Raw genomic sequence first — 23,856 nt, 5'->3', positions numbered from 1 at the left:
CTTCACCAGCCCCCTGCCCTCCCCTCAGCCCCAGGGCGAGGCCACGTCGGGTGCCCAGCCACCCTGTGTTTATTCTGTAGCCATGGTGCTGCAGCTGAGGGTCCTGTTGAAAAGGGGTCGGTCGAGGAAGAGCAAAAGAGGGGTGGCAGGTGCCCCCTCCAGCTCCAGCACTGTGATGTTGTTGGGGCGGCCAACGTGCAGGACTGAGCCAGGCACGAAGAGGGTCTGTTGCGGCCCACAGCGGGGCCAGTACCGGCCCAGATTGAAGCCGTTTATCCACAGCTGGCCCTGGAAGATTGAGAGGGGACTGAGCTGTGCCCCTCTCCACCCTCCCGCCCCTCTCCTCGCTGCACACCACCTTACCTTGCTCCAACCTGGGAACTTCACGAAGGTGTCCCAAGCGATGCCAGGGGTCTCAAAGGTCCCAGTGTAGAAGGCTGGCCCCGCTCTGCCCCCCCAGCTTGATTTTGGCAGGGCAGCGTGGGGCCAGCCCTCCCAGATGGCAGTGTCTATGGCCAGGGGATAGATCAGCCAGTTGCTGAGAGGGCTGGAGTCCAAGGAGAGGTTCCCCAGCAAGCCCTGAGACAGAGCAGGAGGGAAAATGAGGCAGCAGCAGAGCCTGCCACAGGCAGTAGGAAGGTTGGCTTCCCCGGGGCATGTCCCCCTCACAGCAGTGGAGGTGGGACGGGATCCCCTCAGGGGCTGCACAGCCCTGGCTGCCATGGCAGTGTAACTGGCAGACTGGGGTGACAACCTCACAGCCTTATGCCGGTCCCGCTGGGTTTGCCAGGAGCAGGGGAGGGGAGGATGTGAGATTAACCAGGGAGCAGGTCTGGGGGTGGCAGGAGAGGGGGTTTGGCCACGTGGGTGCCCAGGCCATCCCCTCTGGAGCCCCAGGGCCCTCTCCCCTCACCTTGAAGTCGCTGGTGTTGGCTCCAAAGCTGATCCTGCCCATGTTCTCCAGGAGCACATCCAGGGTGTCCCCTGCCCTGCCCGTCACATGCAGCTCCCTCTGCCCGTCCCGCTCCAGTGTCCCCTGGTACTCCTGCAGCCAGAGGGTCGGCACTGCTGCCCCGTGCCTGGATCCCACTGCCCCAGTCGCTGCCGGCAGCCTGCCAGCATTGCATCCTGCTGCCTGCCCCTCCTGAACCAGCCCAGGGCTGTCCTCTTCCCCCACAGGGGACAAGTTTGGGCCAGAGGGCCACCCCACAAGGGTTCAGTGTGGTTCTTGGCACTCTGGCTGTCCCCAAGACCCTGGCAGGGCATGGCTCTGCTGCCTGAAGGTCCCACAGCCCTCCCAAGAGGCCGGGCCAGGTACGGGCGTGCTCCCGCAGCCTCACCTTCTGCAGCATCACATAGCCACGGTCACAGACACTGTGGGGATGAGCCTCCAGGGTGGCTGGGTCCAGGACATCCCGGGGCAGCTGTGTGCGGTACACCACGAAGCCATGGGCCTGCGGGACACAGCAGAGCAGCACAGAAAGGGAAATGGGCCTGGAGACAAGCCCTGCTCCTCCACCCTGGAGCTGCACCCAGCCCCTCACCTGCTTTATGGCCTCAAAGGTGAGGGGGAACTGGCTCTGGATGGGCCCGGAGGGACACAGCACATCCAAGACGTCCAGGAGGTTGGCATACTGCGAAGAGAGGGATGGGCACTGGGCAGCGGGGCAGTGCCAGGCCAGGGCAGCACAGCCCTAGAGGTAGGCACTCACCTTCCGCAGGGCCACCCAGCCGTAGGCATATTTGGGGGTGGCGGGTGGCATTGGACCGACTGGCAGGGGCTGGAACTGAACAGCAAACTGTCAGCTGCCCCCTAGGGCGAGCAGGGAGATGTCCCCTGCCCTGCCATGTCGCCCTGGGCCCCCATTTCCCTGGCACAGGCAGTGGTGCCCAGTGCTGTCCCCCTCCTCCTGCCAGGCTCAGCACCTTACTGATGATTGTGCGGATGGCAAACAGCTTCTCGGTGGGGTCTCCCGCCTCTGAGAGAGGGGCATCATAGTCATAGCTGGTGGTCACTGGCTTGTACTGGTCCTTGAAGTCAGCACCTGGCCAGGGAAGTGATGGGAGCTGGAGGAAGGGGCTCTGGCAGAGCCCAGAGCATGGACCCCAGCCCCAGGCTGGCTGTGAGGCAATGGAGGGGGGCATGGCCCAGATTTGGGGCCTCCTGCTTGGGGACAAAATGAGTCCCTGGGGGGGGGGGGGGACAGGCTTGGGTTCAGAGGCCCTTGGGTATGTGTCAGCCTGCCCCATGGGACAGAATGGGAACCTGAAACAGACTCCTTGGAGGTGGCCAAGGAAAGTCCCCCCAGCCCCGCAGTGTGCCCCCCACCCTCCCCAGGGCAGGGCCCTACTCACCGCTCCAGTAGGCAAAATTGGTCCCCCCATGGAACATGTACCTACGGGACACCCCAGAGTCTTGTCAGCACCCTACAGACCCAGCAGGGGCTCACCCAGCACTGCCCCTGCGCTGCTGCACCAGCAGTCCCAGCCCTGCCTGCCTCCCCATGCCCAAGCCCTGCCGGACAATGCTGGCAGAGGGGAGGGCATCGCCCCCCCAGACTATACCCCCCGCCAGATGACTACTTGCATGTTGACGCTGGCTCCCAGCTGCAGCATGTCCTCCAGCCCCTGGGCCACCTGTGCCGAGCTGGTGCTGGCATGAGCCTCCCCCCAGTAGTCCAGCCAGCCCGTGTAGTACTCGGAGTTCACCTGGGGGAGCAAGGGACTGTCACCTGCCTGGAGTTGGGGCTCCTGGCACTCCTCTGTGAGCCACATCCCCCCTGCTCTCCTGCAGCCTCACCCCCCCCCCCCCAGCCCCTCTGCCTCCCCAAAGCCATCGCAAGTCATTTCCCATCCCACAGCGCCCACGCCAAGCTCACCAGGGGTCCCTTTGGCTCGACCTGGCGCTGGGCACCAAAGGCCTCTGTCACATTGGAGCCTGCGGAGGTGGAGGGAGGAAGGTTGGAGAAGGACAGAGCAGGGACCCCCATCCTCTCTCCTCCTCCTTCTCCTTCATAGGGGTACCTGGCCCAAAGTCGATGGTGGCATAGAGCCCCTGCAAGGTGCCGCAGCGCAGCTCCTCTGCCCGTGTGCTGTCAGTGGTGAAGAGCACAACCTCGCTCCCCAGCAGTGCCCGAAAGGAGCCCAGCAGGTGCTGCAGGTACCCATGGTCACAGGCATAGTAGCTCCCGTATTCATTCTCCACCTGCAAGCAGGGCAGGGGCTGGCACCCAGCATGAACATGGCAGGGCTGCAGCCAGGTCCAGCCACCCACTGGGATGCTCACCCAGCTTCCCCCTGTCCCTCCTGACATCATCGGACGGCATGACAACCCCCAAGTGGGTCCTGAGAATGACCTTCCAGCCCCACCAAGACCCCCAGCTCTGCCAGTGCCCCTCACACCACAACTGGGGTGGATGTAGGTACCCCAGAGTCCCAGCCCTTGGATTTAAACCCAGGTCCAGAGGTTGGGAGGGATTTATCTATGAGCTGTGCCAGATGAGGTCATGGTGTAGGGGATATAGGTGGCTTTTTGGGGCACATCCAAAGATGACCCAGAGCAGGGCAGGGGGCTGGGTCCCACAGCACCCCACCTGCACGCTGATGATGTTCCCCCCATGGTGGTACAGGCGTGGCTTGATCTTGGGTAGCAGGACATGGAGCCAGGAGTCCACGGCTGCCAGGTAGGCTGGGAGGACAGAGGGCAGCTCAGCTCAGCTGCAGTGTCCACCCCAGCCCACCCACAGCCAGCCCTGCCAGGAGGAGGAGCCCACGGCTGCCAGGTAGGCTGGGGGGACAGAGGGCAGCGCAGCTCACCCACAGCCAGCCCTGCCACGAGGAGGATGGAGCAGACGAGGCAGGGCCGAGCATGATAGGGAAAGTGAGATGGAGGATGAACTATGGAGCTCCCAAAAAATGAAGAAGAGGATGGAGAGACCAAGCGCACAGAACTGGCAGGTGCATGGAGACCAGCATGCCAGGACTGGTATCAGGCTGTAAGGACATGGTGGCCTGAGCCCTGTGCTGAGGCTCACCGGGGTCGGAGGAGCGCAGGACGATGTCCGGTTTCCACAGCAGCCAGGCAGGCAGGCCACCCTGGAGAAACATGCACAGCAGAGAGGGAGGCAGAGAAACTGCTCAGCAGCCCAGGCTGGCAACACAGCTCAAACCCGGCCAGCACAATGCTAATGTTTGGCCCTGGAGCAGCACGTGCCCCGCGGGGCGGCAGCCTGGGCATGGCTAGCATGGCACCAGGGTCGGCGTGCCAGCCAGAAGGGCCAACCCCGCTGTGCCCTTCCTGGGACACCCACGACCCCTCCATCCCAGGCCTGGGGCTCACCATCTCCCACTCCGCACAGATGTAGGGCCCCGGCCGCAGGATCACCAGAAGTCCCAGCTCAGCTGTCAGATCCAGGAAGGCTTCCACGTCCCGGTCCCCAGCAAAGTCATAAAGCCCCGGCAGCGGCTCGTGGTAGTTCCAGGGGACGTAGCTGGGTGAGAGCAGGGATCAGCATGTGGGGGCTAAGGGCAAGCTGGCACAATGGGGAACCATCCCACAGGCTGGTCCCTCTGCTCTTGGGAACTGGCCTTCAGCCTGGGCTGGGGATGGCAACTGGGGCTGGACTGCGACTGGCAGAGAGGTCCTGGGGCTCCCAGTCAGCCCAGTGCAAGGGCTGGTCCCCACTCCCTGTGATCAGAAAACACCCTTGCTTCTGTCCCTTCTCCAGGGACCCCAGAGACCCCGAGGGGCTGTGGCAGCTGTGGGCTGTGCACCGTTGGGGCTGCCCCCGTCGCTTACACCTGCACGGCGCTGAGCCCGCTCATGTACATCTTGAGGAGCCGGTCCCTCCAGGCGAGGCGTGGGACGCGGGCATAGTGGATGCTGCCTGAGATGTAGCGGAAAGGGGCACCATCCTTGCGGAAGCAGTCCTCCTCGTAATCCAGCTGGAAGGAGCGTGCCAGGGGGGAGGCCTGCAGGCGTGGGACAGTGCTGAGGGGCTGCAGACCCTCCCCAAGCCCAGCCACCCCTGTCCAAGCTCCCTGGGACAGGGACTGATGGGGGCTGGTTCCTGGGGGGGGGGACCCTCCCCATCTTCAGGCCAGAAACGAGGCAGGTACTACACTGTCCTGGGAGAGATGGAGGGACAAGCAGGGCAGCCATTTGCACCGCCTGATGGTCCTGTCCCCCCCGCTAAACAAACACCCTGTGGCTGAGCTGATGGCATTTTGGGGGACGGGTGCTGGGAGGGCAGGCAGGGAGCTGAGAGCACAAGCAGGACGACATTGGGGCGGGACACGGGCTGCAGCAGACGGGAGCCATAGCAGGAAGAGCGGGACACAGGGAGGAAAGCAAGGCAGATCCTGGAGATGTCCCAGCAGACCCTTCGCAACTCAGCCCCATGCACTTCTCTCAAACTCTCCACCCGTGTTGGCTAACCTGCGTGTGCAGGACCCCTGCCACCAGCAGAAAGGCGAGAGCCGGCAGCCCCATCGTCACTGGGTGCTCGGTGGGCCCTGGATGGGGGACGAAGGGGGATGTGGCCACCACCATCACATGATCCTTGTCCGCCAGCGCCAGGCGCTTCCTCCAGGTCCTAAGTGCAGGCAGCTGGAACAGCAGCGCCGCCGGGAAGGAGCGTGGGATGGGGGGGTGAGCAGCTCTGGCCCCCCACGCCTGGCCCAGCTGCGCATCACCCCCCTCAAAGCCCACCCAGCCCGGGGTGCAGGCAGCACACCACCAGTTCCCAGTGCCCCCCGGGGTAGTGGGTGACACACGTGGAGGGACAAGCAGCCTCATAAAAGTGTCACCACCAGACAAAATGCCTTCGCGGGAGCTCAGCCCGCTGGTTTGATCAGAGAGGTGGTGATGGAAACCTCGGTTATGGCTCCGGTAAGGGGGATGCTGCTGCTGTCTGAAGGGAGAAGTCCCTGGGCTGAGGGCCGGAGCCTGGTGACTGACAGAGCTGGTGACAGGGGTCCTGGGGAGCTGCGGCAGGGCAGGGCGAGGGGGTGATGCTCCACTGGGGTGGCCTCGCCGTCTCCGTCCCCTGCACCGCCGACCTGCCCGCCCGGACGAGGGGCCTGGCTCACCGGGGCCAGCTCCGGGGGGCGGGGGGGCCGCGGGCTGCCGCCACCGCCGCTCGCAGCCGGGGGACGCCACCGCGCCGCGGACACCGCGTTCCGTCCCGGTCACAATGCGGGGCGGGCCCGGGGCTCGGCGCTGCGCTGCCCCCCCGCCCCGCTCCCCTCCGCCCGCTCCGGAGGAGGGGGCGTACGATCCCCGCCGCGGCGGCACCGGGGGCCGGAAGGCTGCAGCGCCCCGCCCGGTGGGTGACGCGGCGGGTGACGCGATGGGTGACGCGCGGCGGCGGGCGATGACGCGGGCGGGCGATGGGGCAGGCGCTGTGCGTCTGCTCCCGGGGCACCGTCAGCCTGGGGGGTGTGCGGTACCTCCTGCTCCACCGCCTGGCAGAGGGGTCCGCGGCGGGGCCGGGACATGGGGGGGCTCGGGCGTGGGGGGTCCACGGGCACGGGGGGATGCTCGGGCACGGGGGGGATGCTCGGGCACGGGGGGGATGCTTGGGCATGGGGGGTACTCGGGCATGGGGGGTGCTCGGGTATGGGGGGTGCTCGGGTATGGGGGGGTGCTCGGGCATGGGGGATGCTCGGGCATGGGGGGTGCTCGGGTATGGGGGGGTGCTCGGGCAATCGGGGGGTGCTCGGGCATGGGGGGGGTGCTCGGGCAATCGGGGGGTGCTCGGGTATGGAGGGGATGCTCGGGCATGGGGGATGTTTGTGTATGGGGGGGATGCTCGGGCATGGGGGGTGCTCGGGCATGGAGGGGGTGCTCGGGCCATTGGGGGGTGCTCGGGTATGGAGGGGATGCTCTGGCATGGGGGGTGCTTGTGCATCGGGGGGATGCTCGGGCACGGGGGTGGGATGCTCGGACATGGGGGTTAGTCGGGCATGGGGGGTGTTTGTGCGTGCAGGGGATGCTCAGGTATGGGGGGGGAATGCTGAAGTATGGGGGGGCTGCTCAGGCATGGGGGGGTGCTCCTCGGGCGTGGAGGTGATGCTCAGGCATGGGGGGTGCGCGGGCATGAAAGTGATGCTCAGGCATGGGGGGTGCTCGGGCATAGTGGGTGCTTGTGCACGGGGGGGTGGTCGGGCATGGGGGTGATGCTCAGGGATAGGGGATGTTTGGACACCGAATGCTTGGGGCTGGAGGTGATGCTCAAGTGTGAGGGGGATGCTCCGGCATGGGGGGTGATGCTTAGGCATAGCGGGGTGTGCTTGGGTGTGTGTGGGATGCTCGGGCATGGTGGGGAAAGATGCTTGAGCACATGCATGGAGGAGGATTCTCATGCTGGTTGGCAGGGGTCAGTCATGCCCAGGAATGGGTGCTTGGACCCATGGGAGTGAGGGTGATTGGGGCAGTGGGGTTGTTTATGCAGAGGGAGGATGCTTTGGGTGCCTGGTAAGTGCCCCCAAGGTGGGGGAAACGTGCATTGCTGAGGGGTTCCCATGGAGGGAGTGCAGGCACCCGCTGCCCTCTGCCTCCCTCCCCTGGCTGCTCACAGTTGAGGCTGGGCACAAGGCTCCGACGCGGGTGCCACAGCAGTGTGACACCCAGCCCATGCCATGCTCGACCCTCGCAGGGGCTTCAGCTATGTGGACCTGGTGGAGGGGCTGCGGGATGGGCAATTCTATGCCCTGAAGCGCATCCTGTGCCACGACAAGGAGGACCGCCAGGCTGCCCTGCACGAGGTGAAGATGCACGGCCTCTTCGACCACCCCAACATCCTGCCCCTGGTGGCCCACTGCATGGTGGAGAAGGGTGCCAAGCATGAAGCGTGGCTCCTCCTGCCCTACGTGAAGGTGAGGGGGGCTCCCCTGGCCACCTCCACCCCCTTGCCGCCAGGAGCGGCAGTGGCAACCAGCTGCTTGCATTTGCCAGGGGGGTACCCTCTGGAGCGAGGTGCAAGCACTGCGGGAGAAAGGGACCTTCATGCCAGAGCAACGGATCCTCCTCATCTTCCATGGCATCTGCCAGGGGCTGCAAGCCATGCACAGCAAGGGCTATGCGCACAGGTGGGGGGCCGGCAGCCCTGACTAGGGGGGTTAGCAGGGGGCCCAGCAGGCGTTCAGTGACGTCCATCCCCACAGGGACCTCAAGCCCACCAATGTGCTGCTGGATGAGGATGACCGGCCTGTGCTGATGGACCTGGGCTCCATGAACCAAGCTCGCATTGAAGTCAGCAGCTCTCGGCAGGCCATGGCCGTGCAGGTGGGTGCCCTGGGACATCACCCCACCAGCCCATCCCTGCCCTGAGCCCTTCATCCCCACCCTCACCCTCCTCTCTGCAGGACTGGGCTGCCCAGCGCTGCACCATCTCCTACCGTGCCCCCGAGCTCTTCACGGTGCCGAGCCAGTGTGTCATAGACGAGCGCACAGATATCTGGGTAAGGATCCGGCCCCCTGGCCCCTGTCCCAGCGCCGTGGGGCTGCCCTGACCCCGCTGCGCTCCAGTCCCTAGGCTGCGTGCTGTACTGCATGATGTTTGGGGAGGGCCCCTTCGACGCCATCTTCCAGAAGGGCGACAGCGTGGCTCTGGCGGTGCAGAACCCCATCACCTTGCCCCCCACGACCAGGTAAGGGGCTGGGGAGGGTGACCCTGCTCCCAGGCAGCCCCCTGTGCTGTGTACTGCATGGCCACCCTCCCTTGCCATCTTTCCTCCAGGTACTCGGAGGCCTTGCAGCGCCTGCTCTCCTCCATGATGATGGTGAACCCCCAGGAGCGACCCAGCATAAATGAGGTCCTCCACCAGCTGGAGGGGCTGCAGCCAGCACCAGCAGGACAGGACACCACGCAGATCTGAGCCTGTGCCCTGAGGCCAAGCCAGGGGAAAAGCAGCTATCCTCATCCCTGCCCCCCCTGCGGAGCCGTTGCAGAGGGGATTTCTGCACTTCGGGGAGAGCTGCAGCTCTGTGCTGGAGGTGTGTTGGATTTGGAGTGGTCTGTGCCCTGGATGCTGCTGCCTGGGACTTGGTCTGTGCCCCAGAACTGTGGATGTGAGACCTGCTGCTAAACATGGGGCCCTTGGTGGCTGCTGCCTCCCCCTGGGGATTGCAGAGGAAGATGCTGTGAGACCCCCTGGGTGACGGCAGCTGCGGCCCCACAGCTCTGTGCCACAGGAGGGTCGCTCCTGACCAAGGGCAGAGCTGCGGTCCGGGTCCCGGCGCGGTGCTGGAGCAAGGCGGGGGGACCCAGTGCCTGCTCCGCTGCTGCTCTCAGCGCCGACGTTGCCTTGTGTTTGGAGTAAAACATGTTCTTGCGGAGGTTGTGGATGGTGTGTCCCTGTCTGTGGGGAGGGGGTCCTGCCAGGGGCACGGGGAGAGTGGGGCATGCTCTCTGGGTTGAGCAGCCAAGCGTTGCTGGAGAGGAAGGGCAGTGGAGGACAGCCCCAGCGGGGCGGCAAGGCCAGAGCATTAGCAGTAAGCAGGGAAAGTTAATCCCTGGCCCCAGTGCGCTCCTGAGTTCACACAACTGCAGCTGGGGTCAGGCGCCGCTGTTCAGAGCCTCGGGGGCTGGGCACTGCGGGAAGGGGCTCAGCACAAGCAGGCAGGCGATGGCAGGGGTACAGGCAGATCTTCTTGGGTGCCCAGGGAGGGGGAGGTGGGTGCCCAGGCTGGGGAACTGCCAGAGCTTGGGAGGCAGGGGCAGCAGCCCTGCTCTGCTGGGGGTGAGCAGAGCCTGGGGACAGCACAACCACCCCAGCGCTGGGGACAACCCCCAAGCCGGCAGGCACCCTGGGCCAGTGGGGCTCACTGGAACACACAGCAGTTGGGCTGCCCGGGAAAGGGGGTTAAAAAAAGAGATACAGACAAGCGGTTTCACAAGGAGCATTCCCCTCCTTTAATCCTCTCACCACAACACAGCAGTAAAGCAGCCGCGGGGGTTCATGCCGCACTGGATACCCTCGCAGCATGCACCCGCTGCACTGCAGAGCCAGGCATGGCCCTTGTCCCCCACTGCGGCCACAGGGACAGGGGTGCCAGGCTGCTCCCACTGCTTCCACCACTGTCCTTCCAGAGGAGCCCACCTACCCTTGGGCTGCACATGGGGAGAAGGCCCCCAGCAGCTGACGATCTTTTTCTGCTCAGGCTAAATCTCTCCCCTGAGCTCCAGGATGCAACACGGGGCCATATAGCGCAGGGCCATATACCACACAACAAAGCAGTATCCACCCCCAGCTGGAGCGGTGAGGGGGGTGGGATGTGTGCCACGGCCCCAGGGAGCGGCCCCAGGGGCTCTTACCTGTGCAGGGAGCAAGCTGGAGCTGGAGCAGAGCGCTGGGAGGAAGCATAGCAGCACCAGCAGCAGAGCTGAAGCACTCACCACACACCTGACCTGGCAAGAAACCAACACAGCTCGGGGGTTAGTGGGAGACACGGAGGCTCTGAAATGGTTTATTGCAAAGGGTTTCTGCAGGTAACATGGGGAAGGAGCACGGTCCTTTTTGATAGGGGCTTCTCTACTCCTCGCCTTCCTCTTCATCCTCATAGGAGTCCAGGCCCACCTCCTCGTAATCCTTCTCCAGAGCGGCCATGTCTTCCCGCGCCTCGGAGAACTCCCCTTCCTCCATGCCCTCGCCCACGTACCAGTGCACGAAGGCTCGCTTGGCGTACATCAGGTCGAACTTGTGGTCCAGGCGAGCCCAGGCCTCGGCGATGGCCGTGGTGTTGCTGAGCATACAGACGGCACGCTGCACCTTGGCCAGGTCCCCCCCCGGCACCACCGTGGGCGGCTGGTAGTTGATGCCCACCTTGAAGCCCGTGGGGCACCAGTCCACAAACTGGATGCTGCGCTTGGTCTTGATGGTGGCGATGGCGGCGTTGACGTCCTTGGGCACCACGTCCCCGCGGTACAGCAGGCAGCAGGCCATGTACTTGCCGTGGCGAGGGTCGCACTTCACCATCTGGTTGGCTGGCTCAAAGCAGGAGTTGGTGATCTCGGCCACTGATAGCTGCTCGTGATAGGCCTTCTCTGCAGAGATGACGGGGGCGTAGGTGGCCAGCGGGAAGTGGATGCGAGGGTAGGGCACGAGGTTGGTCTGGAACTCGGTCAGGTCAACATTCAGGGCCCCGTCGAACCGCAGTGATGCTGTGATGGACGAGACAATCTGGCTGATGAGTCTGTTCAAGTTGGTGTAGGTTGGGCGCTCGATGTCCAGGTTCCTGCGGCAGATGTCGTAGATGGCCTCATTGTCCACCATGAAAGCACAGTCCGAGTGCTCCAGGGTGGTGTGGGTAGTGAGGATGGAGTTGTAGGGCTCCACCACAGCGGTGGAGACTTGTGGTGCGGGGTAGATGGAGAACTCCAGCTTGGACTTCTTGCCGTAGTCAACGGAGAGTCGCTCCATCAACAGGGAGGTGAATCCGGAGCCGGTGCCACCTCCAAAGCTGTGAAACACAAGGAACCCCTGGAGGCCTGTGCACTGGTCAGCCTGTGGAAAGAGGCACATGAGACAATTGCTCTAAGATGGATTTCTTTGTGTCTGACCATTCAGAAGTCCTTCAGGACCTGGTCCATCCCTGCCATGGGCAGCTGCAGATCCCTCCCAGGGCACAGCAGGGCTTGCAGTGTGCTCTGAGCCCCAGCAGGATGCTGGAGCCCAGCCCAGGGGTACACGTCCCCACTCTGTGATCACTTACCAGCTTCCGGATCCTGTCCAGCACTTGGTCAATGATCTCTTTGCCGATGGTGTAGTGCCCGCGGGCATAGTTGTTGGCAGCATCCTCCTTGCCGGTGATCAGCTGCTCAGGGTGGAAGAGCTGACGGTAGATTCCAGCCCGAACTTCATCTAGGAGAGATCAGGGAAGGGTTGAGCCTGGTGGAGGCTGTTGGTTTGAGCTAGCCGCCAAGCAGGTGCCAGCACCCATCCCTCATCCTGGCCCCGCCTGCCAGGGGCACAGCCAAGGACCCACACGTCAGTCGGGGCCACCACGGGCGTCAGGTTTCTCTGGCAGAGGGAGGTGGCTGCCACTTCCCTGCACAGGAGTTTAGCTTCTCCCACCCATCTGGAGCTGCCTGCCCACAGTGTGCACGGCACTGCAAGAGCTGCCGTGCCGGTTGGGCTGGTTTCTCTCCGTGCACATGTGGCAGCAGAGATTACCAGCACCGCTACCTCTAGGACACTTCAGGAACAAGAGCTGGTGCTTGGGTTTGCAGCTTCTCTTGGGGAAAGGAGGGCCTTCGTGTTGAACCTGGGGCAGGGTGCTGCCAGCAGACCACGAGCACCAGCCACTTGCTACCCACCCAGGGGTACACCCCAGGCTGTGCAAACTCCAGCACTCACCGATCACGGTGGGCTCCAGGTCCACGAAGATGGCCCGCGGGACGTGCTTCCCAGCCCCGGTCTCACAGAAGAAGGTGGTGAAGGAGTCGTCCCCTCCGCCGATGGTTTTGTCGCTGGGCATCTGCCCATCGGGCTGGATGCCGTGCTCCAGGCAGTACAGCTCCCAGCAGGTGTTGCCCATCTGGACGCCGGCCTGGCCGACGTGGACGGAGATGCACTCGCGCTGGGGAGCAAGGGGAGGCAGGGTCAGACCCAGACAGCTCTGTCCTGCTCACCCCAGGGAAGGCTCTGCCTGGTGCCAGCATCTCCTGGCCACCAGCACAGGACCTGCCCTGGCCAGCGGCCCCAGGGAGCACATTTTCCTTTGGGTGACCTCCCACGTGCCCCTAAGGCTCCCCACACAGCTGTCATTGCCCTCGGCCATGAACAGGCACCATGCTGGGTCCGGGGCCAGCCCTGGCATCCCCCCTGCTCAGCCTGTGTTGGGAGCCACCAGTCCCATGGGCTCAGGCCAGGGCTGCCCTCCAGCAGTGCAGGGAGCAGAGCCTGGCCCAGCTGCCCTGCCCCAGCCGCCCCACCAGGCTCCCTGGCAGCCTCAGCACCTTCCCCAGGCACGGCAGCCCGGAGAGGTGCTGGGCTGAGCAGGCACATCCTTAACCCATGAGGTGCACACGGGGAACCTGCTGCTCCAGAGACAGGGTGGCACTCAGTGTCCCGGGTCAAGGGGCCTTGGGGATGCAGGGGCAGTGGGGGGCAGGTGGAGGGGGGGGCTGTCTGCGAAGCCCAGCAGCCTGTGAGGCAGCACAGAGACTCCCCAGGCTACGCAGTCCCAACCCCGTGCTGCAGAACCCGGGTGGGCAGAAGTGCCGGGGAGCAGGCTGCGAGCTGTGAATGTGCCTCCCGCGCTTCCATCCCGCAGGTGCAGGCCCGCTCCGCTGCCCCCGGCATCCCCGCTCCTCTCGCTCCGACAAGGACACCGCGACTCTCCCGGGGGGTCCCGGCTCCTCTCTCCTGCATTCCCCGACCGCGCAGCGCTCTCAGCCGGGATGGGCCCCGCGCCCCGGACCAGCGCCGGGGCAGGATCGGGACTCCTGCCTCCTCCGGGAGGAAGGGCGGCCCGGGGCAGGGTCCCCGGCAGAGCCCGGGCAGTGCTGCGGCGGGCGGGGCGCTGCGCTGCGCCTCCTGGCACGGCCCCGGCCCCCTCTCGGGCCGCTAAATATAGCCCCGGCCCCAGGCGAGGGCAGCGGCCATTGCCCGGTTTGGACAGCGGCCCCGGCCCGCCCCGCCGCTACCAGACCCCGCGGGACGGGACGGGACGGGACGGGACGGGACGGGACGGGATCCCCGGGCCCGCTCCCCGCCGCCAGCCCCGACGGGGCGCCCGCTGCCGCGGGGTAGGGGGGCCCGCCGAGAGCCCAGCTCCGGCCCCCGGTGCCCGGCTGTCGCCTCCACCCCCGGCAGCTGTCCCCGTCCGTCGGCGGCCACCGTTCTCCACCGGAGAGGTCACCCCTCTCCATTCCCAGCGCCCCCTCCGCTGCGGCGGCGGGGAGGGGCCCAGGCGCCCCGGGACCGGTGGTGGCGGGGGGGCGCGGGTAGAAGCGGCGGGGGGGCACGGCTGCCCCGGGACAGGGGCCGGTGGGGCTGCCCAAGGTCACGGCGGGGAAGGAGGGGGCGCGTCGCGGCGCCTCCGCCGCGGCCGGTGCTCCAGAGGGGGCTGGCGGGCCCCCCTCCGCCGCCGTGCCCGCCCCCCCGCCCGCACTCACCATGCTGCGGCGGGGGCTCCGGGCTCTCCCGGCGGCTCGGTGCGGCGGGGCTCGGCGCGGAGCTGCGGCTGCTGCAATCCCCTCCGCAGCGCCCTCTTATAGGTGGGAGGGGCTTGATGCCGCCACCCCCCCCCTTCATTTGGGTACATTTGCATGCGGGGCGGGAGTACCTACTTGGGGGACAGCCTGGGTCCCTCCCGGCTGCGGAGGAACCCCAAGGTGCCAGGGCTGCTCTCCCCCCTCTCTGCCGGGAGGGATGCGAGGGCATCCAGCCAGGCTGCGGGTCTGGGCTCCAGCTCTCAGGGGGTGCAAGCGGTGCTCAGCCACCAGGACTGGGGCCGGAGCAGGTACAGCAGCCCCTACCCTGCTCTGCCACCAGCTCCCCTGCACTGCAGGCCCCCTGGGATTTAGGGACACCCCGAGACCACCTGGGCCTCTAGAGCAGGAGAAAGGAGAAGAAACATGTTAGAGACATGTCAGGCTCTGGAGCCCAGGGTGCCCCCAAACCTCACTTTGCCATCAGTACTTCGGGAACCTCTGGCCAAAGGCTGCCCTTCTCTCCTGGTGCAGACAGGCAGGCAGTGCCACACAGCTCCATGAGGCTGCGGATCAGCATGACAAATCTGGGCAGGGGGACTGGCCCAGCCGCAAAAAAAGGGTCACTGCAGCCCATTTGCTGTTAATGATTTGTGACTACACTCAGAGAAGCAGCTCCGTTTGAGCCCCATCTAGCACAGCCCCTCCTCTCCAGGGCCAGGTCTGAGCCTGCTGCTGGGGACGTGTGGGCCACTAGCCTGGCTGTCAGCCAGGCGAAAGGCCGAGCTCAGTGCCCCAGCCTTGCACACTGCATGCAGTAAGGAGAGGGCTCTGTCCTTGCTGCCAGGGCATGGGGACACGCAGCTATCCCTGTCCCTGAGGATGGGAGCTCTGTTGCTCAGTGGCATGCCAGGAGACACTGCTGTGTCTCCCTGCAGCAGGGTCCACATCAGAGGTGCAGCATAACCTTTAGGAAAAAAGCAATAGGACACAATTCCAACTCCTACATGCTTCTAGCATCAGAGTCAGGTCTCCGTGAAGATGTGAGGAGAAGGTGGTCCTGCAGTGGGAATACTCCTGGAGGACCAGAGTCCTTCCTTGCCCCACACTTAGACCTCAGAAAGGAGCGGATCAGAGCAGCAACCGGTGTAAGGGACAGTGAGTCCTGCTCTGGCGCAGCAGCAGGCACCACTCAGTCTGGGCCTAGCGCTCTGGTCACGGACATGGGGAACAGTGCCAGCAGCCCTGCGCAGTGGGACAAGCGCCTGGCTTCGCTCCAGCAATCCGTGTGGCCCCGGACTGGCTCACGCTTTCCCCTCCAGTTGACACGGGTGCATGTCGGGAGGAGGAGGGCAGCGGAGGACAGCCCTTGTGGGTCAATACAGCTGGAGCATTAGTGGTAAGCAGGGAAAATTAATCTCTGAACCCAGCATGCTGGATAATGGGTAACAGAAATCTCCAGTCTGCAGCTGGAGCCAGGAGCTGATATTTGGACTTCTCACCACCAGGCAGGGCAGGGAGAGAGCTCAGCACATGGACAATGCAGAAGACAAGCTGGGCAAGCAGAGTGGGGCCATGTGCCCCAGGGAATGGCAGAGCCAGGCAGGGAGCTGGCAGACATGCTCCTAGACAGAGGACCCCATGCCTGAGCTAGGTTCTTCTCCCATCACACTCCTCCAGATCCTTTTCATGGACATGCTTGGGCACTTCCCCAGAATATGCCATGTGTCCTGGCCATATCCCCCTGTGCAGGGAGCAAGCTGGAGCTGGAGCAGAGCGCTGGGAGGAAGCATAGCAGCACCAGCAGCAGAGCTGAAGCACTCACCACACACCTGACCTGGCAAGAAACCAACACAGCTCGGGGGTTAGTGGGAGACACGGAGGCTCTGAAATGGTTTATTGCAAAGGGTTTCTGCAGGTAACATGGGGAAGGAGCACGGTCCTTTTTGATAGGGGCTTCTCTACTCCTCGCCTTCCTCTTCATCCTCATAGGAGTCCAGGCCCACCTCCTCGTAATCCTTCTCCAGAGCGGCCATGTCTTCCCGCGCCTCGGAGAACTCCCCTTCCTCCATGCCCTCGCCCACGTACCAGTGCACGAAGGCTCGCTTGGCGTACATCAGGTCGAACTTGTGGTCCAGGCGAGCCCAGGCCTCGGCGATGGCCGTGGTGTTGCTGAGCATACAGACGGCACGCTGCACCTTGGCCAGGTCCCCCCCCGGCACCACCGTGGGCGGCTGGTAGTTGATGCCCACCTTGAAGCCCGTGGGGCACCAGTCCACAAACTGGATGCTGCGCTTGGTCTTGATGGTGGCGATGGCGGCGTTGACGTCCTTGGGCACCACATCCCCGCGGTACAGCAGGCAGCAGGCCATGTACTTGCCGTGGCGAGGGTCGCACTTCACCATCTGGTTGGCTGGCTCAAAGCAGGAGTTGGTGATCTCGGCCACTGATAGCTGCTCGTGATAAGCTCTCTCAGCCGAAACCACGGGGGCGTAGGTGGCCAGGGGGAAGTGGATGCGAGGGTAGGGCACGAGGTTGGTCTGGAACTCGGTCAGGTCAACATTCAGGGCCCCATCGAACCGCAGTGATGCTGTGATGGATGAGACAACCTGGCTGATGAGTCTGTTCAAGTTGGTGTAGGTTGGGCGCTCGATGTCCAGGTTCCTGCGGCAGATGTCGTAGATGGCCTCGTTGTCCACCATGAAAGCACAGTCCGAGTGCTCCAGGGTGCTGTGTGTTGTGAGGATGGAGTTGTAGGGTTCCACCACAGCGGTGGAGACTTGTGGTGCGGGGTAGATAGAGAACTCCAGCTTGGACTTCTTGCCGTAGTCAACGGAGAGTCGCTCCATCAACAGGGAGGTGAATCCAGAGCCGGTGCCACCTCCAAAACTACGAAACACGAGGAACCCCTGGAGGCCCGTGCACTGGTCAGCCTGCAGAGAGAAACAAGTAAGATTCCTCCAAGCACTGACTTTGCTGGGAGGAAGTTTCAGACTTTTGCTTAAGCAGCCACAGATCCCTCCCAGGGCCTAGAGGGGATCACCCCACACTCCCATCTCCAGCAGGATGCTGGAGCCCAGCCCAGGGGTACACGTCCCCACTCTGTGATCACTTACCAGCTTCCGGATCCTGTCCAGCACTTGGTCAATGATCTCTTTGCCAATGGTGTAGTGCCCGCGGGCGTAGTTGTTGGCAGCATCCTCCTTGCCAGTGATCATCTGTTCAGGGTGGAATAGCTGGCGGTAGACTCCTCCCCGAACCTCATCTGGGAGAGGTGGGCACAATGTCAGAGATTTTCTTACTGGTCCTGGGAAAAGGTGGCAGGAGCCACCCTGGGGACTGTCCTGCAGTGGGTTGTTCCCAGAGACAGTGACCACTGTCACTGCCCAACTGAGGTGCACTCACCGATCACGGTGGGCTCCAGGTCCACGAAGATGGCCCGCGGGACGTGCTTCCCAGCCCCGGTCTCGCAGAAGAAGGTGGTGAAGGAGTCGTCCCCTCCGCCGATGGTTTTGTCGCTGGGCATCTGCCCGTCGGGCTGGATGCCGTGCTCCAGGCAGTACAGCTCCCAGCAGGTGTTGCCCATCTGGACGCCGGCCTGGCCGACGTGGACGGAGATGCACTCGCGCTGGGGAGCAGGGGGAGGCAGGGTCAGATCCCAGCCGGGACCACAAGTGCAACCGCTGCAATTGGCGAGGTGCACAGCCCAGGCAGGGCAGCCCGGGCCCTTGGCAGCCACACTGCCCCATAGCCTGGCTGCCTTGTGTCCATCCCAGCCTGCTCCCCTCTCCCACATCTGGTGCTCTGCCTCCCACCACTGCACTGCCCACCTCAGGGGCACAGGCAGATGGAGACCCATCTGCTGGAGCCTGGGACACCAGGCCAGCACATTCCCTGGACTGTCCCCACCCACAGCCCTGGGAAACACCCAGTGAGCATCTTCTCCATTGCCCAAACACCCGCTTGGCTTAAAGACTGGCACAGCTGGCACAGCCACTGTTGCTACTCCAGCAACAGGACGGAGATGACAGAGCATCACCCGGGCACTGGGAGCAAAGGAGGTGATGGCACCGAGCATGGGTGCCTGGCAAGGGGGGGATTTGCAGCAGAGAACGGTTGCCATGCTCTGAGGTTTGGCTTCCCTAAATTAGCTCCAGAGGAGGAGGAAGTGTTAGTTGCACTTCTTAACTGAACTGAAGGGCTGAGGTGGGAGGGTGCCCGAGCTCAGGGCTTCAAGGGCAGCCTCAGGTCCCCCAGGGAAAGCCAGGCTGAGGGGCACTCCGAGCCTCACTCCCTCCAGGTGAGGCACCCCAGAGCCTGCAGCCGTTTTGAGAAGAACCAAAATACTCAGTGCCTCAGCCCTGCTGTTGCCAAGGACTTGGATGCGTCATCAGGTACAATTGAGGCAGAGGAGCATCCAAACCAAACCGGATTTCCAGAGCGATGGGTGCCCCGCTGTGAGTCAGCTGGCAGGAAGCCGGTGGAGCCAGCCATTTTGCGCTCAGGAGCACAGCAGTGACTGCCGTCCGAGGAAGTTACACGGGCTGCAGCAAGTCCTGGCTCTCTGCATCTAGGGTGCTTTCAGTGCTGCATTTCAGAGGCAGCAGTGACAGTGAGGGATGACAGAAAACTAAGCCCTTGATACCCACGGTGAGAGGCAGAAGTCCATCTCCCCACCATTCCCAAAGCTGAGGTGCAAGGAGCAGCAAAGTGACACCCCGCTTATCCCTCCCAGCAGGTCCATAAAGGTTTTGTAACATAAAGGAGCAAACAGTAAGTCCTGAGGAAGCTCTGGGATCCTCAGCCCAAGTGCACAGCAAACACTTGACACAGCTTCAGGCACCTCCAGATGACCACAAGGAAGACGAGACAAGAAAGAGCTCCTCCCTGGCCAAGGACCTTGCGGTGGGCAGAGGGTGATGCTGGTCACCGCACTTCATCCTGCCAACATGCAGCAGCCAGGACTGGCTTTGTGGGACCCTGTGCTGACAGTAGGCTGTGAAGAGCCCAGCAGCACCGGGGACACGGCAGTGCTGGTCACCAGCCAGCAGACTCTGCCTTCCCCACGGCAAGGCCTGGCTCAGGAAGGACGGGGAGCACGGCCCTGTGGGGCAGCAGGTGGGGCGCAGGAGCCAGAGCTGGCGGCAGGACCACGGCGGCAGGGCAGCCCCGGGGCTCACCCACAGCGATGCCCACCCGTGGGTTGGCCCCAGCACCCGAGGTGCAGGGCAGTGAGTGAAGCCACAGCTTGTTCCCAGGGCTCAGCAGGAGGTCTGCAGTGTGGGGGGCTGGCAGAGCCGGCGCAACTCCCCCCGGCCAGAGATGTTCCCACCGGAGATGGGGAGGTGAGAGGGTCAGCCCCAGCGCCAGCCTCGGCACACGGCGGGGTTTGGCTGGTGGCCTCCTTGCCACGGACGTGTCAGACGGGTGCAAGGGGATGCTCGAAGGAGGGAGGGAGGCTGCTGAGTGCCGCCCAGGGAGCAGCTCAGAATACGCTGAAGCCAGAGACAGGGCAAGCACAGCGGGTACTCCCGTCGGCAGCTGCCCGCACCTCGGGGCTCCCAGGGTGAAGCTATGGGGGCTGCAGCCTGCTCCGGGGAGGGCCCCGCCGGACCGGAGGGAGGGGGGGAGGGAGGGGGCAGCGCGGGGCCGGCACTCACCATGATGCCGCCGCACGACCTGCCTCTGCCCGGGCTGCCGCAGCTCCGCACGCCGGGACGGCGGCGCCACCGCCGCCTTATACCGGGGGCGGCTCCGGGGCGGGCCGCCCCGCCCGAGACGGTTCCCTGCGGTTGCATAAATTTGCGTGCGTTGCGCATATTTGCATACATTTGCATAGCTGCGGCTGTGCTGCCCGGCAGCCGGCTGGGTGCATTGGCGGGGCCACCAAGGAGCAGCATCCCCCGGCTCCCCCCGCCGCTCCCTGCTTCGCAGGGGCCACGGGAGACCCGGGGGTCCCCTCGAGGGAAGGGTGGGGGGGCATAAGGGTGGGTCTTGCTACGCTTGCTGGTCTTGGCAGAGGGGCTTCCGCTGAGGGGCAGATGGCACCTTCTTGCTGGGTGTCCTGCTGGTGCGAGACACCATCCTGCCATTAGCTGGGACAGGTTTAGATGAGCTGAGGAAGGAAAGTCAGCAAAGAACTTGGCTCAGGTCTTCCCTCCTGGTGGGTGGAGGTGCCGACATGATCCGTGGGAGAGCTGCCAGCCACCCGAGGCCCCCAAGGAACATCCAGGAGAATTTCTGGAGAATGTACTTCAGAGACAAGCACAAACTTTCCTGTCCTCTTTGGAGCTCAGTGAGGAAAAAGCAGAAAAACTCCGTCCTGTCCTTTGCAGCAAGCCCCTCAAGGACACTTGTGCCCCAGTGCTGTGTCTGAAAGCCCTGCCTGCCCAGGGCTCCTCCTCCTCCAGCCTGGCTCTGCTTTGCCTCTGTGGTTTTGATCTGATTTCACAAAGCTTTACGAAACGACCAGTGAGGGGATGGGGAGAGCTTGGAGCACCTCAAAGGGGGTCTCTTTGTGGTGACTTCACTGATGTCTGGCTTTGCTACAATGAATAACGTGTCCATCCTTTCCTCCCCCCTCCAAAATGCTCTCAGCATCCACTGCAGTGCAGAACCAGCCCCACCTCTGCCCGAGCTCTCTGACTTAATGAGTTTTCACTGAAAGGCGCTGTCATCTCTCAGCTCACTCTGAAACTCGAAAGCTAGACCTAAATTATCCACCTACAATGGCCTTTCTTTGTGCCTGAGTCACCTGGAAAGTGTCACCTTCACTGATGAACACGTGTAAAGTGACTGAAAGCAGCGGTACTGCTGTGAAGCCTGTGCCGGTGTCTAAGCAACACATTTTTGAGACCTGCAGAAATGGCTGAGCCAAACGATCGGAGTGGGTTTAATCAAACTGGTGAACAAAGGTTTTTTTCTGCAGAGATGCCCCAGGTTGTGAGTGCTGCTGAACCTGGACAGGATGCTGTGGCAACTAGATAACTCTGGAAACACCTAAACTCCTCCCCATGGTATAAATGTCCTTTGAGTGACCTCAGAGATCACTAGATAACACAGACCATGCTGATGCAGACAGTCCATGAGAGTGAGAGAGTAATTGGTATCACTGAGGCATCAAAATTTGAGCCCCAGAAGTTAATTGTTGTGGAAAGGAGTGATGGGATCATCTTTCCCCATGAAAATCTTTGCCAAGGTGCTCACTGAAATGCACGTCGAATGCCAAGGCGTCACTTCTGACTGGGTGTCTCCTACCACCCTCCTTACTTCCATGGTGCCAATTAATTCTGGGGCATTTATAGCATGAATGCTTTGCAGCAGTGGTTGGAAGCACAAGTGTCGGAGCTAGGCAGTGAGCAGCACTTCAGGCGGCTGTGCAAGGCTTGCACAGTTCACCCAGCTTTGGAAGATTTGTATGACAATCTGGTGGCACCTCAGGGTGTAAAATGATGTGATACTTCTGCAGGAGATGCCTGGATCTGTTTATATACCATTCTGGTAGAGAGCCGAGAGTGAAATGTCCCTGATTCATCATTGCTGCAAATACATGCTCACAGTGAAAAACCATTCAGATGCTGTTATGTTGAATGGGCAGGGCAGCAATGACTGACAAGAGAGCTGTGAGTCATTCGGAGCTACGCATCTCCATGTACCTGATTTGAAAAGCCTGAACAGATGTCTAAGCTTTTTCAAAATGCTTAAGAACAGCTGGGTAAATCCAGGGAGCACCAATCAGCTGCATCTTGTCAGTGACTAACTGCTCAGCAGCCCGCCAGATGCTGGTAGCAGCAGCCTGCAAGCACACTGCAAGCACACGGCGGAGGCTAGAACAAGATTCGTCCCGAGGTGACCCCTCTCTAACAGAGATGTTACCCACATGTCTAAGAAGACCCTGAAAATGTTTTCAGCCCACATCAGAAATCACAAGGTTGAAAGAATTGCTTGGGAAACATTTTCATCATTGCTCACAACAAAGTTGGCCCCTGCATCAGCATGCAGAGAGGTACAAAAAGCAAGCAAGGCAAATTTTAGGCTAGTGAGTCAGAATTCATCCAACTTCTGATAGAAGAATGGGAAAAACAGATTGAAGATACCCCAGGGGCAGAGCCGTGCACACTGCAGGGGAAACCCCTGCTTGCCACTGCCTATGGGGCCCAGGACATCAGCCCAGGTAACCTGCTGGTTCAGGAACCACTGTCAGCAGAGCTTGCAGTTACCCTAACCAAGCCTCTCAAATAGCTGTCTTCCAGAAGTATGTCAAAGTCTGACACACCTAAAAGCACCCAGCGCTGAAACTGGGGAGGAGATGACCCATTCAGAGTCCAGCCTGGTACATCCCATCCACACCCCAGTTCCCCGCTCTCTTCACTGCTGAAAGCCCAAACTGTTGTTCTCGCTTTTCAGACCTCAGCTCCACCCAGGCAGTTCCAGGCAGAACAAACAGTGTCACAGGACAGTTTGGGGACATGGCTGGTTTGGGAAAGTAGAAGAGACCACAGCTGTGCTGTGGGTTTGGGGAGGAAGCCCAGTGCCCTCCACTTTAAGCCTAGTTTGAGGGGGGCACAAGGCAAGCCCCAGATGGTGAGGGGTGCTTCAGGAACAGGGCTCTTGTCTGTGTTTTTAACGTCAGCCAGGAGCTTCCCAAAGAGATTGCATCCATGCCTGCCCTGGTTAACCCTCACTCCACCCTTGCACAGTTGCTTGGCCCATAATCCTCTTAGCAGCGTGGTTCATCAGGGAGGTGGAGGAGCTGGGATATGCCTCCAGCCCATCAGTGCCCCGTGCAGTTTGCTCTCCAGTAGTGGCTGCACTGGATGATACGGCAGCAGTGGGCAGGAGGGAGCTCCTTCAGCTTGACAGCTCCCAGAGCACCCTACGGCCAAGAACTGCCTCCTGCTTGGCCGAGGACTCAGGCAGCAAACCCAGCTGCTAGGCTGGTAAGCCCAGAGATCCGACCATGCTCTGCTGCAGGGTGAGTCGTGATGACAACCTTCTCAAAGCAGAAAGGCAGCTCTGCGTTAACACAGGGCGGACAACACTGGCTGGTGGAACTAATGAGCATTGAAAGCGTGGAGCTTGACTGTATCGTGCAGATGTTGTGAGCTCAAGCAAGTCCCTTGTGATGCTAACTGCTCCAGCAGCATCCCAGTGAGCCACTGTGCACAGTCCCTAAAGCACAGCTTGCTCCTGGTGATGGCCCAGCATCGTATGTCTGATTGCTGCTGCAGTTCTAGCATTTGGGACATACTTTGCCATCCTGAAATATTCTAGCAGAGCTGGAGCTGGGCAGAAATGCTCCCTTTGCCATTCTTTAAGATCTGTATGCCTTGTTAAGGTCAGAAAGGGCCCTCTGAGCACCTCATCCTTTGTCTGGAGTAGATGGAGATGATCCAGAGATGAGAAACAAGGGTGACTGGAAGGCTAGACACCATGGGCTGCAGTGGAAGGCTGAAAGAATGGGCACTATCTAGAAGACCAACCAGAGACTCAATAAAGGCCTTAAAATATATTTAAGGCAGATGCAGATAGGAAGGGGATTAACTCTTCCGCATGCTCAGGGCAAGAAGATGCAAGTTTAAGGCTTGCTAGCAGTAAAGGTAATGTAGCATGATCGTCTCGGGGTCAAGGGATCTTCAGCTGTGAACATCTTCCATAACCCAAGTGTGGCATTTACTCCTGAAGACCTGCTGGGATG

The 23,856-nt window shown here is 62.3% G+C and overlaps 4 protein-coding genes across 5 annotated transcripts; 1 reads left to right on the top strand and 3 right to left on the bottom strand.

Annotated features, from left to right (window-relative positions):
- Positions 1 to 51: 51 nt before the first annotated feature.
- Positions 52 to 5,880, bottom strand: GLB1L (galactosidase beta 1 like). 2 transcript variants are annotated; one of them, XM_074873432.1, is made up of 16 exons: positions 5,438 to 5,880; positions 4,799 to 4,971; positions 4,340 to 4,490; positions 4,035 to 4,095; positions 3,594 to 3,688; positions 3,025 to 3,205; positions 2,880 to 2,938; positions 2,588 to 2,709; positions 2,356 to 2,396; positions 1,927 to 2,045; positions 1,713 to 1,787; positions 1,545 to 1,634; positions 1,341 to 1,454; positions 914 to 1,045; positions 364 to 579; positions 52 to 288 (listed from the first exon to the last, which is right to left on the bottom strand). In XM_074873432.1, exons 1-16 carry the CDS (start codon positions 5,795 to 5,797, stop codon positions 70 to 72), a joined length of 2,208 nt encoding a protein of 735 aa, XP_074729533.1. In that variant the 5' UTR covers positions 5,798 to 5,880; the 3' UTR covers positions 52 to 69. The 2 variants fall into 2 exon arrangements, with proteins under 2 accessions (XP_074729533.1, XP_074729534.1); XM_074873433.1 differs by lacking the exon at positions 914 to 1,045.
- Positions 5,881 to 6,371: 491 nt separating this feature from the next.
- Positions 6,372 to 9,089, top strand: STK16 (serine/threonine kinase 16). The gene is made up of 7 exons (XM_074873438.1): positions 6,372 to 6,476; positions 7,659 to 7,878; positions 7,958 to 8,091; positions 8,167 to 8,287; positions 8,368 to 8,463; positions 8,531 to 8,652; positions 8,742 to 9,089. The coding sequence occupies exons 1-7, from the start codon at positions 6,391 to 6,393 to the stop codon at positions 8,878 to 8,880; spliced, it is 918 nt and encodes a 305-aa protein (XP_074729539.1). The 5' UTR covers positions 6,372 to 6,390; the 3' UTR covers positions 8,881 to 9,089.
- Positions 9,090 to 9,893: 804 nt separating this feature from the next.
- LOC141945357 (tubulin alpha-5 chain) lies at positions 9,894 to 14,246 on the bottom strand. Its single transcript, XM_074873418.1, has 4 exons — positions 14,124 to 14,246; positions 12,361 to 12,583; positions 11,717 to 11,865; positions 9,894 to 11,508 (listed from the first exon to the last, which is right to left on the bottom strand). Exons 1-4 carry the CDS (start codon positions 14,124 to 14,126, stop codon positions 10,537 to 10,539), a joined length of 1,347 nt encoding a protein of 448 aa, XP_074729519.1. The 5' UTR covers positions 14,127 to 14,246; the 3' UTR covers positions 9,894 to 10,536.
- Positions 14,247 to 16,024: 1,778 nt separating this feature from the next.
- On the bottom strand, positions 16,025 to 20,243 carry LOC141945354 (tubulin alpha-5 chain-like). The gene is given in 7 exon segments (XM_074873417.1): positions 16,025 to 17,092; positions 17,276 to 17,424; positions 17,565 to 17,787; positions 19,820 to 19,916; positions 19,918 to 20,027; positions 20,029 to 20,195; positions 20,198 to 20,243. Coding segments are annotated over 7 exon segments (1,764 nt in total). The 3' UTR covers positions 16,025 to 16,120.
- Between the last annotated feature and the right edge of the window lie 3,613 nt (positions 20,244 to 23,856).

This window comes from Strix uralensis, chromosome 6, assembly GCF_047716275.1.
Source record: "Strix uralensis isolate ZFMK-TIS-50842 chromosome 6, bStrUra1, whole genome shotgun sequence".
NCBI lineage: Eukaryota > Metazoa > Chordata > Aves > Strigiformes > Strigidae > Strix > Strix uralensis.
Note: the sequence above shows the minus strand (reverse complement) of the source record. Positions and strands in the feature narration are given on the sequence as shown.

Excerpts from the sequence above, each read along its gene's own strand:
- GLB1L (XM_074873432.1), bottom strand. The coding sequence starts at position 5,797 with ATGAGGCTGCTTGTCCCTCCACGTGTGTCACCCACTACCCCGGGGGGC. Across the intron at positions 4,096-4,339 it reads TCTGTGCGGAGTGGGAGATG|GGTGGCCTGCCTGCCTGGCT; the intron begins GTGAGCCCCAGG and ends ATGTTTCTCCAG. Across the intron at positions 2,046-2,355 it reads CAATTTTGCCTACTGGAGCG|GTGCTGACTTCAAGGACCAG; the intron begins GTGAGTAGGGCC and ends TTCCCTGGCCAG.
- LOC141945357 (XM_074873418.1), bottom strand. Across the intron at positions 11,866-12,360 it reads CCTGGAGCCCACCGTGATCG|ATGAAGTTCGGGCTGGAATC; the intron begins GTGAGTGCTGGA and ends GATCTCTCCTAG. Across the intron at positions 11,509-11,716 it reads TGGACAGGATCCGGAAGCTG|GCTGACCAGTGCACAGGCCT; the intron begins GTAAGTGATCAC and ends CTCTTTCCACAG.
- STK16 (XM_074873438.1), top strand. The coding sequence starts at position 6,391 with ATGGGGCAGGCGCTGTGCGTCTGCTCCCGGGGCACCGTCAGCCTGGGG. Across the intron at positions 8,288-8,367 it reads GGCAGGCCATGGCCGTGCAG|GACTGGGCTGCCCAGCGCTG; the intron begins GTGGGTGCCCTG and ends TCCTCTCTGCAG. Across the intron at positions 8,653-8,741 it reads ACCTTGCCCCCCACGACCAG|GTACTCGGAGGCCTTGCAGC; the intron begins GTAAGGGGCTGG and ends TCTTTCCTCCAG.